Source organism: Symphalangus syndactylus, chromosome 18 (genome assembly GCF_028878055.3).
Source record: "Symphalangus syndactylus isolate Jambi chromosome 18, NHGRI_mSymSyn1-v2.1_pri, whole genome shotgun sequence".
NCBI lineage: Eukaryota > Metazoa > Chordata > Mammalia > Primates > Hylobatidae > Symphalangus > Symphalangus syndactylus.
The window spans coordinates 9,688,547-9,704,107 of NC_072440.2; the positions used below are offsets into that span (position 1 = coordinate 9,688,547).

The following is a 15,561-nucleotide window of genomic DNA, read 5'->3' on the forward strand; positions in this document are numbered from 1 at the left end:
CAGTGGAGGGGTTTCGTGTTCAGCAGGGCCTGCTGGCCGGTGCTCCCAGCCAACCCCACTGGTCTTGTTTTTTAAGTAAGTTAAAAGCAACAACCCTTTCCACGTCTCATCCCGCACATGGGAGGGACTCTTCAGACAGGGCAGCCCTTCCCTTTGGAAGATGGTGTGGGAAAGCCCGACCTCTGGGAGCCCATTTTCTCTAGAAACCCAGAGGCTTTCTCTGAAGCCCACCCACAGCAGAGACCACTATCTGCCCTCACACCTGTGTCAGCCTCGCCACCCTCTCCTCTGACCAACCGGCCCCAGCGCCGCAGAGACGCCCTGACTGCATCTGTCCCTGGGAGCGGAGCAGCCACCTGGGCCCCAGCCAGCTCTGCCTCCGGCTTCTCCCCCGGCCTCTGTTTGTTTCTGATTATGCTTCCTTTTCTGGAAACAAATCCGAGGAAGTAGGAACTGAGTACCCACCGGGGATCCATCTGGGGCCGGAATGCCAGCCTCAGCTCTTCCAGGGAGGCACACTGCTCCATCAGCCTGGCCAGGAATTCCGCCAGGCCTGGCGACTCTGGCTCCACTGGAAAGGAGCTCAGCAAGTAGAAGGTGTTTGTGAAGTCGGCACCTGGAACACAGGCTGCTCAGGGAGCTGGAAGCAGAAGGCCCAAGGTCCCTGTCCTGGTGCCACACAGACCCCCTCGCCCCCCTGGCACAGGTGCTGCATGACTCCACATGCTCCACACCCCCACCCCCAGCACGGATCCACACACTCCTCGACCCACACCCTCCACCTGGCACAGTGCCATACAGACCCACACGCTGCCCCAGAGACCCACACCCTCCCCCGGGCACAGGTGCCACATGGACCCACACCTGGCACGGGTGCCACAGAGACCCAAACGGACCCAAATGCTGCCCCCAGCAGAGGTGCCACACGAGCCCCACTCAGCATTGGTCCTGGGACTCCTGAGCCCTCCACACCCCACTCCTCAGCCTCCACCCATCCACCGCCCAGGCGGCTGCCATTTGCTGACCCTCCAAGTCACCTGTGAAGTGGCCTAATACTGAGAAAGCACAGAGGCTGCTGCCCGGCCCTCACATCCTCACAGTCACGACTGCCTGCGTTGGGAGCTAGTGAGTGTTGAGGAGAAGCTGCTGTAACCTGCCTGCAAAAGGCCCAACTTGTGACAGACAATGCGATCCTCCCCCTGACTTTGGAAAACGCTGTCTGAAACCACAGTGACCCTAAGACAACGTCTGAAAACAAAATGAGAAGGGAGTTAAAGCAACGTACTGCAAAAAAGTCGACTACACACACAGGTGGCAACAGAGAACGTGAGCGACCAGAAACATGGCAGAAGTTCCCCTCAGTAACTGCTTTGAAAGCGAATGGACTGATCTCTCCAACAAAAGGCAGATTGGCAAAGTGGGTGAAAAGATTTCCATGTTGTCACCACACGATCTGCAAGACGTTCAAAGACACAAACAGGCTGGAAGTGAAAGGATGAAGAAACCCAGGCAAAGAGTAACCTAAAGAGAGCTGAGGCAACTCTTACACTCATCAGATAAGTTTTCTATTTTTTTGAGACGGAGTCTTGCTCTCAATCTCGGCTCACTGCAACCTCCGCCTCCCAGGTTCCGGCAATTCTCCTGCCTCAGCCTCCCGAGTAGCTGGGATTACAGGCATGCGCCACCATGCCTGACTTGCTTGCTTATTTATTTATTTAGAGACGGAGTCATGCTCTGTTGCTGGGGCTGGAGTGCAGTGGCACAATCTTGGCTCACTGCAACCTCCGCCTCCCGGGTTCCAGCGATTCTCCTGCCTCAGCCTCCCGGGTAGCTAGGATTACAGGCACCTGCCACCATGCCTGGCTAATTTTTGTTTTTTGAGATTGAGTCTCACTTTTGTTGCCCAGGCTGGAGTGCAGCGGCGTGATCTCAGCTCACTGCAACCTCTGTCTCTCCTGCCTCAGCCTCCTGAGTAGCTGAGATTACAGGCACCCACCACCATGCCTGGCTAATCTTTGTATTTTTAGTAGAGACAGAGTTTCACCATGTTGGCCAAGCTGGTCTTGAACTCTTGACCTCAGGTGATCTGCCTGCCTCGGCCTCCCAAAGTGTTGGGATTACAGGCATGAGCCACCACGCCCGGCCAGAGAAGATTTTAAATAAAAAATTGTCAGAAGGGCCGGGAAAGGTGGCTCAACCCCTGTAATCCCAGCTACTTGGTAGGCTGAGGCAGGAGGATAACTAGAGCACAGGAGGTGGAGGCTGCAGCGAGCCGTGACTGCCACTGCACTCCAGCCTGGGCAACAAAGTGACACATCCACCCTCAACAAAAACTTGTTACAAGAGACAGCATTATATATGGATAAAAGAGTCAATTCATCAATAAAAATATAGAAATTATAAACACGCACCCAATAAGAAAGCCCAAAAATGTACAAACCTTGGCAGAATGGAAGGGACAGACAAACAGTTCTATCTATAGTAAGAGTTGGAGACTTAAACACAGCACTTAATAATGGATAGACCATCTAGGGTCAGGTGTGGTGGCTCACGCCTGTAATCCCAGCACTTTGGGAGGCCGAGGCAGGTGGATCACAAGGTCGGGAGATCGAGACCATCCTGGCTAACACGGTGAAACCCCGTCTCCACTAAAACTACAAAAAATTAGCTGGGTGTGGTGGTGGGCGCCTGTAATCCCAGCTACTCGAGAGGCTGAGGCAGGAGAATGGCGTGAACCCGGGAGGCAGAGCTTGCAGTGAGCTGAGATCGCACCACTGCACTCCAGCCTGGGCGACAGCAAGACTGTCTCAAAAAACAAACAAAAAAACCATCTAGACAGAAGATCAATGAGAAATGGAAGACCTGAACAACAGCCTAAACCAACAAGACCAAACAGGCACATACACGGAACCCTCTGCCCAGCAGAACAGAGCACACCATCTTCTCCAGGGCACACAGGACGTTCTCCAAGATAAGCCACAAAACAAGTTGTAATAAGCCTCAAAAGGCTGACATCTCTAGTCACAATGGAATGAAACTAGAAATCACTTAAAAACACAACACACTGGCTGGGCGTGGTGGCTCATCCCTGGAATCCCAGCACTTTGGGAGGCTGAGGCAGGCAGATCACTTGCGGTCAGGCGTTGGAGACCAGCCTGGCCAACATGGTGAAGCCCCGTCTCTCCTAACCATACAAAAATTAGCCAGGTGTGGTGGAGCATGCCAGTAGTCCCAGCGACTTGGGAGTCTGAAGGAGGAGAATCACTTGAGCCTGGGAGGTGGGGGTTGCAGTGAGCCAAGATATGCCACTGCACTCCAGCTTGGGCGACAGAGCGAGACTCCGTCTAAAAACCAAAAAAACACAAAACACATCATACCAAAATTGATGGACACAGCAAAAGCAGTGACCAGGAGGACATGCACAGTGTAAATGGCTACACCGAAGAAGATCTCCAATCAGTTACCTCACCTCACGCCTAAGGAACTGGAGAACGAAGAGCCAAGATGAGAGGGAGATAATGGACTGAAGAAACAGACACACTGCGTAACTCCATGTACACGAAGGGTTTAGAGCAGTCAGGTTCACAGACTCGGAGCGGAGTGGTTGCTACCAGGGGCTGCAGGGAGGGGAACGGGGAGCTGGTAACCGGCTCACACAGGGTTTAGGTGGCGGATCTGAACAAGCTCCAGGGCTCAGCTGTACAGCACTGCTCCTGCGTCAGCTATGATGTGCTGCGCACTCCACAACATAAGAGGATAGATCCGTGTTGTGTTCCTACCACAGTGAAATTGTTTGTAAAAACTGCTACGAACAATTACATGCCAAAATTACCTACAAGACATGTACAAACTACCTGACACAGAAAATTCCTGGAAACATAAATTACCAAAACTGACTCAAGAAGAAAAGAAAATCTAAATTGATGTAAGGCAAGCAAGGAGACTGATCACTAATCGAAATTTTTCCAACAAAGAAAAGCCCAGGACCAGATGGCTTCACTGGTGAATTCTACCAAATACCCTTAAGAACGAATGGCAATCCTTCTCAAACTTTGAAGAAAAAAATGGAAGATGTGGGAATACCTCCTAACTCACTCTGAGGCCAGCAACACCTTGACATCAAAGCCAAACAGACACTAAAGAAAAAGCAAAACTCTAAGCCAATATCCCTTACGCATACAGATGCAAAAATCCTCAAAATACTCACAACATTCAGCATATTAAAATAATTATATAGCATATGGCTGGGTGCGGTGGCTCACGCCTATAATCCCAGTACTTTGGGAGGCTGAGGCGGGCAGATCACCCGAGGTCGGGAGTTCGAGACCAGCCTGACCAACATGGCGAAACCCCGTCTCCACTAAAAATATAAAATTAGCTGGGTGTGGTGGCGGGCGCCTGTAGTCCCAGCTACTTGAGAGACTGAGGCAGGAGAATCACTTGAACCCGGGAGGTGGAAGTTGCAGTGAGCCAAGATCGTGCCACTGCACTCCAGCCTTGGCAACAAGAGTGAAACTCCGTCTCAAAAAATATTAAAAATAATAATCATATAGCTCATATAATCATATTATCAATATTAAAATCATATCAGTATTAAAAATCAATCATATCAATATTAAAAGGACCAAGTAAAATTTATCTCCAGAATGCAAGGAGATATGAATGAAATAATAAAACCACATGGCCATCTTCATTGTAGGAAAAATCATTTGATAAAATGCAATAGCCTTTCATCATAAAAGCATTCTCAAAGAAAACCAGCATGGTAAAAGCTGTATGTTAAAAAGCCCACAGCTAACATCACACTCAATGGGTGAAACACTGAACACTTTGCCCCGAAGGTCAGGAACAAGAAAAGGATGCCCATCTCAGCTACTTCTATTCAACATACACGTCCTAGCTAGTGCAACCTAGTGAGTCATCCACATGACCCAGCAATCCTACCACCCGTACACCCCACGGAACTGAAAGCAGGGAGTCAGAGATCTTTGCATTCGCTTTCATGGCAGCACTGCACACAACACACAATGCACCGTACCCAACAGCCAGAAGAGGAACACGTACGCCAGTATGTCGTGGATAAGCAAACTGTGGCCTGTCGACACAACGGGATGCTTCTCAGCCTTCAAATGGAATAAAATCCTGATACGGACCTGGGTGAACATTGAGGACCTTATGCTAAGTGAAATAAGCAGTCACCAAAGAACAAGCACCGTACAATTCCACCAAAGAACAAGCACCATACGATTCCACCAAAGAAGCACCGTACGATTCCACTCGCGGGGGGTCCCTAGATTCACCAAATTCATAAAGACAGAGAGTAGAATGGGGGTGCCAGGGGCTGGGGCGGGCCCAGGGAGTGACTGTGCACTTGGAAACTGGAAGCTGGAAGGTAAACCATCTCTAACCACAACAGCACAGGAGGCGCCTCGCTGTGGGCACAGCTGGGTCACTCACCGGTCAGATGCATGGTCTCCAGGAGCTTGGACACCAGCGCCCTGTCTTCCTCCAGCTCCACCTGCACGAGGCCCAGCTTCCTGCGCATCTTCTGCAGGTAGTGCCTTTGGAACTCGGCATCAAACTCCTCGGCCAGGATGGCCTCACCCAGCTCCAGGGGCAGCTCTGGCTGCAGGGCCTCGGCCAGCTTCCCCAGGTTCCACTTGCACACCTCAGGCTGCTTGCTGTATGCATAGCGGCCGGTGTTGTCGGAGGCATTGCACACGTGGTCGGGGTCGTACCTGCCACACAGGGCGAGAGAGCCATGCCCTACCTGAGAGGAAGTTCCCAGGAGATGGTGCAGGCACCCTGGAGGGGAGGCCCAGGGGAAGTTCCCACATGGCCATGGCTCTCCGGCCTTGTCCCACAGGGGTCCTGTCTCACCAGCCTCTGGCCAAGGCCTCCGGGATTGCCCTGGACTCTCTACTTCCTACATCAGCCCCCAGCCCCGTCGGCTCCCCCTCAGGCATCATGGGCCAGTGCCTGGGGGCAGCAGGTTTCATGCAGCGCGCACCCCCCAGCCCTGGGGCCTGCACTTTGCTGGGCCCCAGGGCCACTTACCTGTCCAGGAAGCCAAAGGGCCCGTAGTCGATGGTGAGCCCCAGGATGCTCATGTTGTCAGTGTTGAGCACGCCGTGGCAGAAGCCCACGCACTGCCACTCGGCCACCATCCGCGCCGTGCGCCGCGTCACCTGGGGCGGGACAGTGTGCTTGCTCCTTCCTCGGGGTCCTGCCCAGACCTCCCCACTCGTGTCCACCCTTCCCCTCCCTGAAACCAGCTGTGCTTCACTGAGTGGCTTTCACTCCAGTGTTTCTGGGCGATCTGTCCTGATGTCCTGTCACCGCCTCAACCACAAGGTGGCGATGAAGAGTGCGTTGCACTCACAGCATCCACTCTAACATGCTCACAAAATTTGGCTTTTACCCAAACTAGAAAAATCAGGGAACCCCAGACTCAGGCCCAGTAGAGACCCCAAAGAAGCAGAGAAGGGTCAGTTCACTGAGGGGCCACACCTGCCCCAGGGCCAGGCCATTGTCCATCCTGGTGCCACCACCACCCTGCTGGCCTGGCCCCCCCCAACCAGACAGCAGTCCCCACCCAGCCCAGCACCGGTACCCTTGAGAATAGGGGCCAATCAACAGGGGGGCCAGGAGCCCCCAAGGTGCAGGGTGCACTGAGGGCCCCACCAGCCCTGCTGAACACAGGCCTGACAGGCCTGATACCGCCTCACTCCTGCAAGGCCACCGATGCTCCTGGGAGGCAGTCAGTGCCGTCCTCCCTGCGTCACTGGCAGAAGACTGAGGCTCAGAGGGGCAGAGTGACCTGCCCTGACCTCCCACACACGTCTATGCCGGAGCACCAGGCTGCCCCCAGTGGCTCCTCCCGGCCTTCTGCAGCCCCATCGCCCACCCACATGGAGCATGGCTGGGGCAGCCTGAAGGGATGGGGCTGGGGCAGGACACAGCCCCAGGAGCACCTGCCTGGCGCCTGCTTCTGCTGACGGCAGCTCAACAGCCCCCAGCCATGTGGCAAAGTGGGTCCCCACGCAGCCCTGGCTGAAGCTGCTCCAGGGGTGGCCTGAAACTTCTCAAAGAAGATGCTGTGCCTGGCCCCCCTGAACCCTCACTTGGCCTGACCCCGCTGATGCTGCAGGCCCCCAGCCCAGCCAGGTGAGGTGCCGGGTTCCCCCACCGTGTGCTGAATGTCCTGTGACAAGGACGATGCCATCAAGCCATGTGGGACATCTGTGGTGTCCGTGGGGGGGGACCCCTTCCCAAGGCAGGCACTCAGCATCTCCCCAGTCAGGACCCGGCTGGCTGCCCTGGGCATCAAGACGTGTCAACCCACGTGAGAGGTGCCCAGCCCATGGTGCTTCCACCGAAGCCAGCTCCCACCCCGCACCCCCGCACCAAGCTGGCCCTGCAGGGATACCAGTAGGAGAGCACACCCAGGGCCCCCAACGCCACTGAGCCCAGGGGAGTTTCAGGTTTGTCCCAGGGCCCTAGCACCCATGATGGGGTTTGTGGACAGGAGCGGGAGCTCAGAGAAGGGCGGGGACGCTGGGTAAAAGCCTTTGTCCCCCGGCCAAAACGAGGGTGTCTTCGGCACAGGTGGGGACACCCGGCACCCACCCGCAGGGAGGGGCGGCGTGCGGCCCACAGACCTCCCGGAAGAAGGCGGCGTTTCTCTGCACGCTGTCGCTGGCATGAGCAGCCTGGATCTCGGGGTAAAAGGAGCTGATGACATAGTCGAGCAGCTGCACTCGAATGTCGTTCCTCCCCACGCTGGGGCCTGCACGCCCTGTGTGCTCATCTGCAGACTTAAAAATCTCAAAGGATCCAAACCTGGAGGGAAGACCCGAGGTGTCAACAGGTCAAACCTGACCCCAACCCCCTTGTGAAAATAAGAAAAAGAAAAAGACGTTGTGGCTACTTTTTTTTTTTTTTTTTGAAATGGAGTCTCGCTCTTGTTGCCCAGGCTGGAGTGCAGTGGCGCGATCTCGCCTCACCACAACCTCCAACTTCTGGGTTCAAGTGATTCTACTGCCTCAGCGTCCCGAGGAGCTGGCATTACAGGCACACGCCACCACGCCCAGCTAATTTTTGTATTTTTAGTAGAGACAGGGTTTCACCATGTTGGTCAGGCTGGTCTCAAACTCCTAACCTCATGATCCACCCGCCTCAGCCTCCCAAAGTGCTGGGATTACAGGCATGAGCCACCGCGCCTGGCCTGTTGTGGCTACTAAATCATGCAGCCCTACAGCAGAAAGAGAACCTTGATTAAAACAGAAGCAAACCACCAACCAGAAGGCACCACAGCTTTACCTGGCACAAACACAGACAGATTCCACTTTTGGTCAGCATCCAGCCACTGACCAGGCCCTGTCTGCACAGTCTGGGGCATGTGCCGGGGAGGCCCATGGGTCTAGAAACCACCAAGGCCCCTGCACTCCCACCCCAACCCCACGAGGAGGGTTTTCGGCAGGTCTTACACATGGAGGGGCGTGGCCTGCCACCATGTCCTCGGGGAGGGGATGCAAAGGAGAGTCAGCTGCTACCGACACACATCTGCGAGCGCTCAGCAGCAGCCGTCCCCCAGGGTGACTGTTCCCCAGGGGACATCAGGCAAGGTCTGGACATATTTTTCGTTGTCACAACTGGGGCTACTACTGGCAACCAGCGGGCCCAGGGCAGGGATGCTGCATGCCACACAAGATGGACTTCACAGCGATGCCAGCATTGCCGCTGGGTGGGGCCTCAGAGGAAGTTGTGGCCCCAGATCCTTCCCATCCCCCTGCAGGACAGGAAAAGCCAGAGGCCCACAGGCAGCCTCAGGGGTGGGTGGCCGGTGTCCCGGGCAGGACGGGGCTGCAAGACCAACAGACAACTCTACATTCAGGTGTTCAGGAGGAAGTGCTACACGCCAGGTGGCAAGGTGACATAAAAAACTGATGGCTGGGGGCCGGGCACGGTGGCTCAGGCCTATAATTCCAGCACTTTGGGAGGCCAAGGTGGATGAATCACCAGAGGTCAGGAGTTCGAGACCAGCCTGGCTAACATGGAGAAACCCTGTCTGTACTAAAAATACAAAAATTAGCTGGATGTGGTGGCACACGTCTATAACCCCAGCTACTTGGGAGGCTGAGGTAGGAGAATTGCTTGAACCTGGGAGGTGGAAGTTGCAATGAGCCAAGATCACGCCACTGCACTCCAGCCTGGGTGACAAAGCGATACTCTGTCTCAAAAAAAAAAGAAAAGAAAACTGATAACTGATGGCTCACGTCAGACACGAGCCAGCCCAGGACTCCAGACCAACGAGCAACTGGACCATCAGATCAGAAAGCCCGAGCAGGACACTGCGCACAGCTTGCGGCTCCTGCTTCTTCAATGGCCATTTCCTCAGTCAAGTCTAAGTAATTCCTTGTCATAAACTCCAGCAAACAGCTCTGGACACTGTCCCCAGCCTCAGGCTCAGGGATCCCCTCCTCCCCAGAAGCACCAGGCAGGGACCCTTCCCTGGTGTCTGTGGCCCTGCACCCTCTGCTGGTGCTTTGAGACAAGCCAGCTCCTGCAGGGCCACCTCTGGCTGCAACGAGGGCCTGGACGGGCATGTGGGAGGGCTTAGCACAAGTGCCCCAACTGAGCACCAAATGCCTTTGCTCTCAGATCCCTCCCAGTGGGCGTGACGCAGCTACTTCGCGGACAGGCAGCTTCTGAGGCTGCCAGGGACAGGCTGGACTTTCGGAAGAGGCCAAGGCGGTCATCTGGGTTTGTTTCTACCAGAATCCTAGCAGCATAGGCCCAAATCTCCTAGGACTCTATAAGCAAGTGTGTGTAGACAGGCCTAAAAGACCCCGGCATTACCTTATGAAAGTGGAAGCTATACGCAACACAACCGTGCATTGTTCATATTTGGGATTACCATCATAGAACACGTCGCGCACCACCGTGGACTCGGACGTCACGCAGGAGCCGGCCCGCGTGGTGGGGACTCCCAGGTGGAACATGGCTTCGCTGCACAGGAACTCCCGGATGCTTGACCGTAGGACCTTGCGACCGTCGGCCTGTCTGAAACCAAACACAGAGTTCACTACGTTACGTGGGCCGGTCGGGAGTCACCCAACACCAGGATTCCGGGCAGCACACGGAAAGGAGGGAACGCGTGTAACGTGAGCAGCTTGCACGTCCCCGAAAACCGCCCGTCCCAGGTGACATCAGGTGCCTTGCGAGCCTCCAACACTGCCCAGTTCCAGCAACCGCACACCCCAGCAGGTTGTCGGCACAGCCTCTGGTAAAAATGGGCCTGAACACACGCAGCAGCCTGTCTTTCTGCCCAGGACGAGGGTTCCGCAGCAGAAGCCAGGACTCTGTGACTGCACAGCGGGGACAAAGGGCCTGGGACAGCCCTGCCCCATGGGACACAACAGCCTTTGCACCAGGACAGGTGCCCAGGTTCGGGCCAGCTGAGGAATGGGCTCCTCTGTGCCTGCCGGAGCCCCCACACCCACAGCGAGAGGAGGCAGGGCCGAGACCACACCCACAGTGGGAGGAGGCAGGGGCGAGACCACACCCACAGCGGGAGGAGGCAGGGCCGAGACCACACCCACAGCGGGAGGAGGCAGGGCCGAGACCACACCCACAGTGGGAGGAGGCAGGGGCGAGACCACACCCACAGCGGAAGGAGGCAGGGCTGAGACCACACCCACAGTGGGAGGAGGCAGGGCAGAGAAGCCCGCTGCCCACCCCGCAAAGCCCGCCCCTCGAGGCTCCAACAGCGCCGGCCTCAGGCCACTCAGCCAGTTCTGACCCCCAGGTCTCGCATTCCCTTCTCCACAGGTCTTCAGGTCCCTGGCTTCGGCCTCACGTCCTGCAGAACTGCCGAGGCCAGGGACTCGCACAGGCATGGGGACAGGGATGTGAGATCTGAGGGCCAGATGACTGCCCCCTTTTTCTTCAATTATTTTCACTGTGGTGAAATACACATAAAATAAATTTACCATCTTAAACCACTTTTTTTTGTTTGTTTTTTAAAGACAGGGTCTCACTCTGTCACTTGGCCTAGAGTGCAGTGGCACAAACCTGGCTCACTGCAGCACCACCCTCTCGCCTCGGCCTGCCAAGTAGATGGGACTACAGGCAATGCTGCCAAGCTCTGCTAATTCTCGTCTTAGATGGGGTTTCATTATGTTGCCCACGCTAGTCTTGAACTCCTGGGCTCAAGCGATCCTCTCACTTTGGCCTCCCAAAAGGGCTAGGATTACAGGCACGAGCCACTGCGCCCGGCCCATCTTAGCCATTTATAAGTGTACAGATCAGTGCTATTAAATACGTTCATAATGTTGCACAACCATCACCCCCATCCATGTCCAGAAATCTGTCTTGTGAAATTGAAACTTTGTCCCTATTAAACACTAGCTCCCGATTCCTCTACTCCCTCCAGCCCCTGGCACCCACCATTCTACTTTGTCTTTATGAATGTGGTTCTCTAGGTACCTCATGTTAAGTGGAATCACCCAGGATTTGTCTCTCTGTGACCAGCTTATTTCACTGCATCACGTCCTCAAGGTTCATCCGTGTTGTAGCATATCAGCATCTTCTTTCTTAAGGATGAATAATATTCCACTGTATGTACAGATCATATTTAATCCATTCACCTGCTGATAGACACTTGTTCTGCCTTTTGGCTATGAATATCAGTATACAAATCTCCTTGAGATCCTGCACTTGGGGATATACCCAGAAGCAGAACTGCTGAATCATGTGGTGATTTAATTATTTGAGGAACTTCCACACTGTTTTCCACAGCAACTATATCATTTCACATTCCCACCAACAGTGCAGAAGGGTTCCAATTTCTCCACAGCCTCAACACTTTTTAACTTACAATTTTTTTTTTTCGAGACAGGGTCTCACTCTGTCACCCAGGGACAGTGGCGTGATCTCGGCTCACTGCAACCTCCGCCTCCTGGGTTCAGGTGATTCTCCTGCCTCAGCCTCCCAGGTAGCTGGGATCACAGGCACACTCCACCACGCCCGGCTAATTTTTGTATTTTTAGTAAAGACGGGGTTTCACCATGTTGGCCAGGCTGGTCTCAAACTTCTGACCTTAAGTGATCCACCCACCTCAGCCTCCCAAAGTGCTAGGATCACAGGCGTGAGCCACTGTGCCAGACCAACCTTTTATTTTTCTGAGACAGAGTCTTGCCCTGTCACCCAGGCTGGAGTGTGCAGTGGCACGATCTCGGCTCACTGCAAGCTCCGCCTCCCGGGTTCAAGCAATTCTCTGCCTCAGCCTCCTGAGTAGCTGGGATTACAGGTACCTACCACCACAGCCAGGTCGACCTTTTAATTTTTTAAATAATTGCCATCCTAATGGGTATGAGGTGCTATCCCACTGTAGTTTTGGTTTGCATTTCCCTAATGATTAATGATGTTGAGCATCTTTTCATTTGTTATAAACTTTTCATGTGCTTATTGGCCAAATCTTCTTTGAAGAAATGTCTATTCAAATACTTGTCCATTTTTTTTTCCTGTTGAGTTTTGTGAGTTCTCTGTATATTCTGTATATTAATCATTTATCAGATATATGAATTGCAAATATTTCCTTCCATTCTGTGGGCTGCATTTTTACTGTTAATACTGTATTTTTATGCCTAATTTTTAAAGTGTTCATGAAGTCCTGTTTGCCTATTTCTTTAGTTGCCTGTGCCTTTTGTGTCACAGCCAAGAAATCACTGCCAAATCCAATGTCATGAAGCATTTTCCCTATTTTCTCTAAGAGTTTTAGCTCTTATGTTTAGGTCTTTGGTCCACTCTTCAGTTAACTTTGTTCATGGCGTAGGTAAGGACCCAGCTTCATTCTTTTGCATGAGGATCCAGTTTTCCCAGCACCTTTTGTTGAAAAGTCTTTCTCCATCGAATGGTCTCAGCACACTTGTTGAAAATTTGCTGACCATATATGTGAAGGTTTATTTCTAAGCTCTTTATTCCATCCCACTGGTCTATGTCTATCCTTATGCCAATGCCATACTGTTTTGCTGACTGCGGCTTTGTAGTAAGTTTTGAAATCAGGAAGCATGAGTCCTCCAACTTTCTTCAAGATTGTTTTGTCCATTCAGGGTCCCTTGAGATTCCATATGAATTGTATTACTTTTTGAGACAGGGTCTCACTCTGTCATCCAGGCTGGAGTGCAATGGGATAATCACAACTCACTGCAGCCTTGAATCCTGGGCTCAAGTGATTCTTCCACCTCAGTCTCCTGAGTAGCTGCAATTAGAAGCACAGGCCACCATGCCCAGCTAATAAAAAAAAATATTTTTTTGAAGAGACAGGGTCTTGCTGTTTCCCCAGGCTGGTCTCCAACTCCTGGCCTTAAGCCATCCTCCTGCCTTGGCCTCCCAAAGTGCTGGGATTACAGGAGTGAGCCACTGCACCTGACCCCATGTGAATTTTAGAATGGGTTTTTCTATTTTTGCAAAAACTGTCATTGGTATTTTCATAGGGACTATACTGAATCTCTTCAAAGAGTACTGTTGTTTTCCTAAGTTATCCAACCCACGAACAAGGGATGTTTCCATTTATTTATGTTTTCTTTACTTTCTTTCAGTAATGTTTTTCAGTTTTCTTCCTTCTCACAGCCACTTCAGACGTTAGCCTCAATCTTGGAGAACTGGTGAGGCCAGGGACCCCAGGACACGTGTGGGGATGACAGGCAGGGCCTGAGTAAAGGCCAAAGGACTCCTTAATTTTTAGAAGAAAATATATTCTGGCAGACCTCAGGTCTGAAAGCACTGAGTTAATACTCAAGTCTTCAAATATAAAAAGTGTCTTCCAGCGACAGATTACTCTCATAAAAAAAATTGTCTTTATAACTTAAAATATCACCAAAAACGAAAACATAAAGTTTAAGATGTTTGCCAAAAAGAAAAACAAAAATTAAAAAAAAAAATGCTCACAGGACAAGCAGGCCCCAGGCCCAGCAGCACTTCCACCACGTTCCAAGGGTCAGAAACGCTCGCGTGGGCGGCCGGTGCTGTCAACTCTAAGCAGGTCGCTGGGGGTGGGGAGGGAGCGCCAGGTTGCCCTCAGACACAGAACAGAACGGATTTGGAGACGGGGGAGTGAGGAAGACCCCCAGTCTGAGGAGCTGGCTTGGGAGACGGAGCCCCGGGGAAGGGCTGCTGAGGGACCGAGGGGCATTTCAGGCGCTGGAGGGGGAGGTGATGAGAGCACAGGGAGGGGCCGGATGAGATGCGGGTTTAGCATTTCTCTGAACATAAAATGTACACTTGTGGGTATTGTTTTCCTAGTCATTCACAAAAACAGTAAAGAATAGGAGTAAGTGCATTGTTTACTGGAAAAGAGCAGAACAGACCGAAGTGCTGTCTGTACACAGGAGGCAGGTGGCGCGTGCACGGCTCCCTGGTGGGCCTGGCGGCATCTGGACCCAGATCCTGCCTTAGACCACCTGTGTGCCCACCCCCACAGAAATCTAAACGATGCCCACCTCACTTCGGGGTTAAAAAGGGCTGCCCGCAGGGAAATCAGGGCGAGGCCTCCGTGAAGTCAGTCGCAGAGCGAGGCTGCTGGACGAAGCGGCCCGCCCCACGAGCGATCGGAGGAAGGCTGGGGACCTGCGGGGTTAGGGTTAGCCTAACCTCTCATCCCGGCTCTCGCCCCCGGGTTTGGAGCCCCAGCGAACGTCTGTAAACATGAGCGGCGTCACTGGTGGAGCTGACTCCAAGGTCCTCGGCGGGTTGATAAGCACAGGGCGTGGGCGGCTGCCAGCACCGCGCTCCCGCGGGTGGAGGGGACGCCCCACTTGGCAATAGCCGCCGGACGCCCCCAACACCGCGCCGGGCGGAGGGCAGGGGCGCCCCGGCGGGGAGGACCCACCCGCGCCCCTCGCCCGCCCCGGCCCACCTGGAGAAGGGCGTGGGCCCGGCGCCCTTGAGCTGCAGCTCCCAGCGCTCGCCAGTCGCCGTGCACACCTCGCCCAGGTACATGGCGGCGCCGTCGCCCAGCTGCCCGGCGAACTGGCCGAACTGGTGGCCGCAGTAGCAGTGCGCGGCGGGCTCGGCGCCCGGCAGGAGAGCGTTGCCACTGAAGAACAGCGCGGCCTCGGCCTCGGCCTCGCGCGCGGGCGGCGCGCCCAGGCCCAGCAGCGCCAGCGCGGGCTCCGACAGCGCCACGAGGCGCGGCTGCCGTATCGGGGTGGGCTGCACGCGGGTGAAGCAGGCCCCGGGCACGGGCCGCGGCGCGGACGGGGCGCCCTCGGGACCGGGCGGCGGCGCCTCCACGGGCAGCGCGCGCAGGGCGCGGTTGTCAAAGCGTAGCCCCGCCAGCCAGCGAGGCGCGGGCTCCATGTTGGCGCCCGACAAGGTAGAGCGGGGCGCGGGCGACGGGCGACAGCGGCCGACGGGCAAGAGTCGGGCAGCCGCGAGCGAAGCCCCAAGCGCTGCCCTGTACGCAGCCATCCGCGGCGCCGCTCCCGCCGGAAGCCAGCCTGCCCCGCCCGGAAGCCCCGCCCCGCGCGTCGCGCAACCCAATCGCCAGTGGGCGTG

At 54.6% G+C, this 15,561-nt stretch overlaps 1 protein-coding gene across 2 annotated transcripts in view; it reads right to left on the reverse strand.

Annotated features, from left to right (window-relative positions):
* The window catches only part of SELENOO (selenoprotein O), a 16,780-nt gene extending 1,266 nt beyond the window's left edge, over window positions 1–15,514 (reverse strand). Inside the window, exons 1-6 of one of the 2 annotated variants that reach the window (XM_055254299.2) lie at window positions 14,921–15,514; window positions 9,862–10,065; window positions 7,662–7,842; window positions 6,058–6,188; window positions 5,458–5,738; window positions 466–616 (exon numbers count right to left, since the gene is read on the reverse strand). In XM_055254299.2, coding sequence (XP_055110274.2) covers window positions 466–616; window positions 5,458–5,738; window positions 6,058–6,188; window positions 7,662–7,842; window positions 9,862–10,065; window positions 14,921–15,474 — 1,502 coding nt within the window. In that variant the 5' untranslated portion in view covers window positions 15,475–15,514. The remainder of the gene's footprint in view (window positions 1–465; window positions 617–5,457; window positions 5,739–6,057; window positions 6,189–7,661; window positions 7,843–9,861; window positions 10,066–14,920) is intronic. The other variant, XM_063622468.1, reaches the window with a different exon arrangement.
* Between the last annotated feature and the right edge of the window lie 47 nt (window positions 15,515–15,561).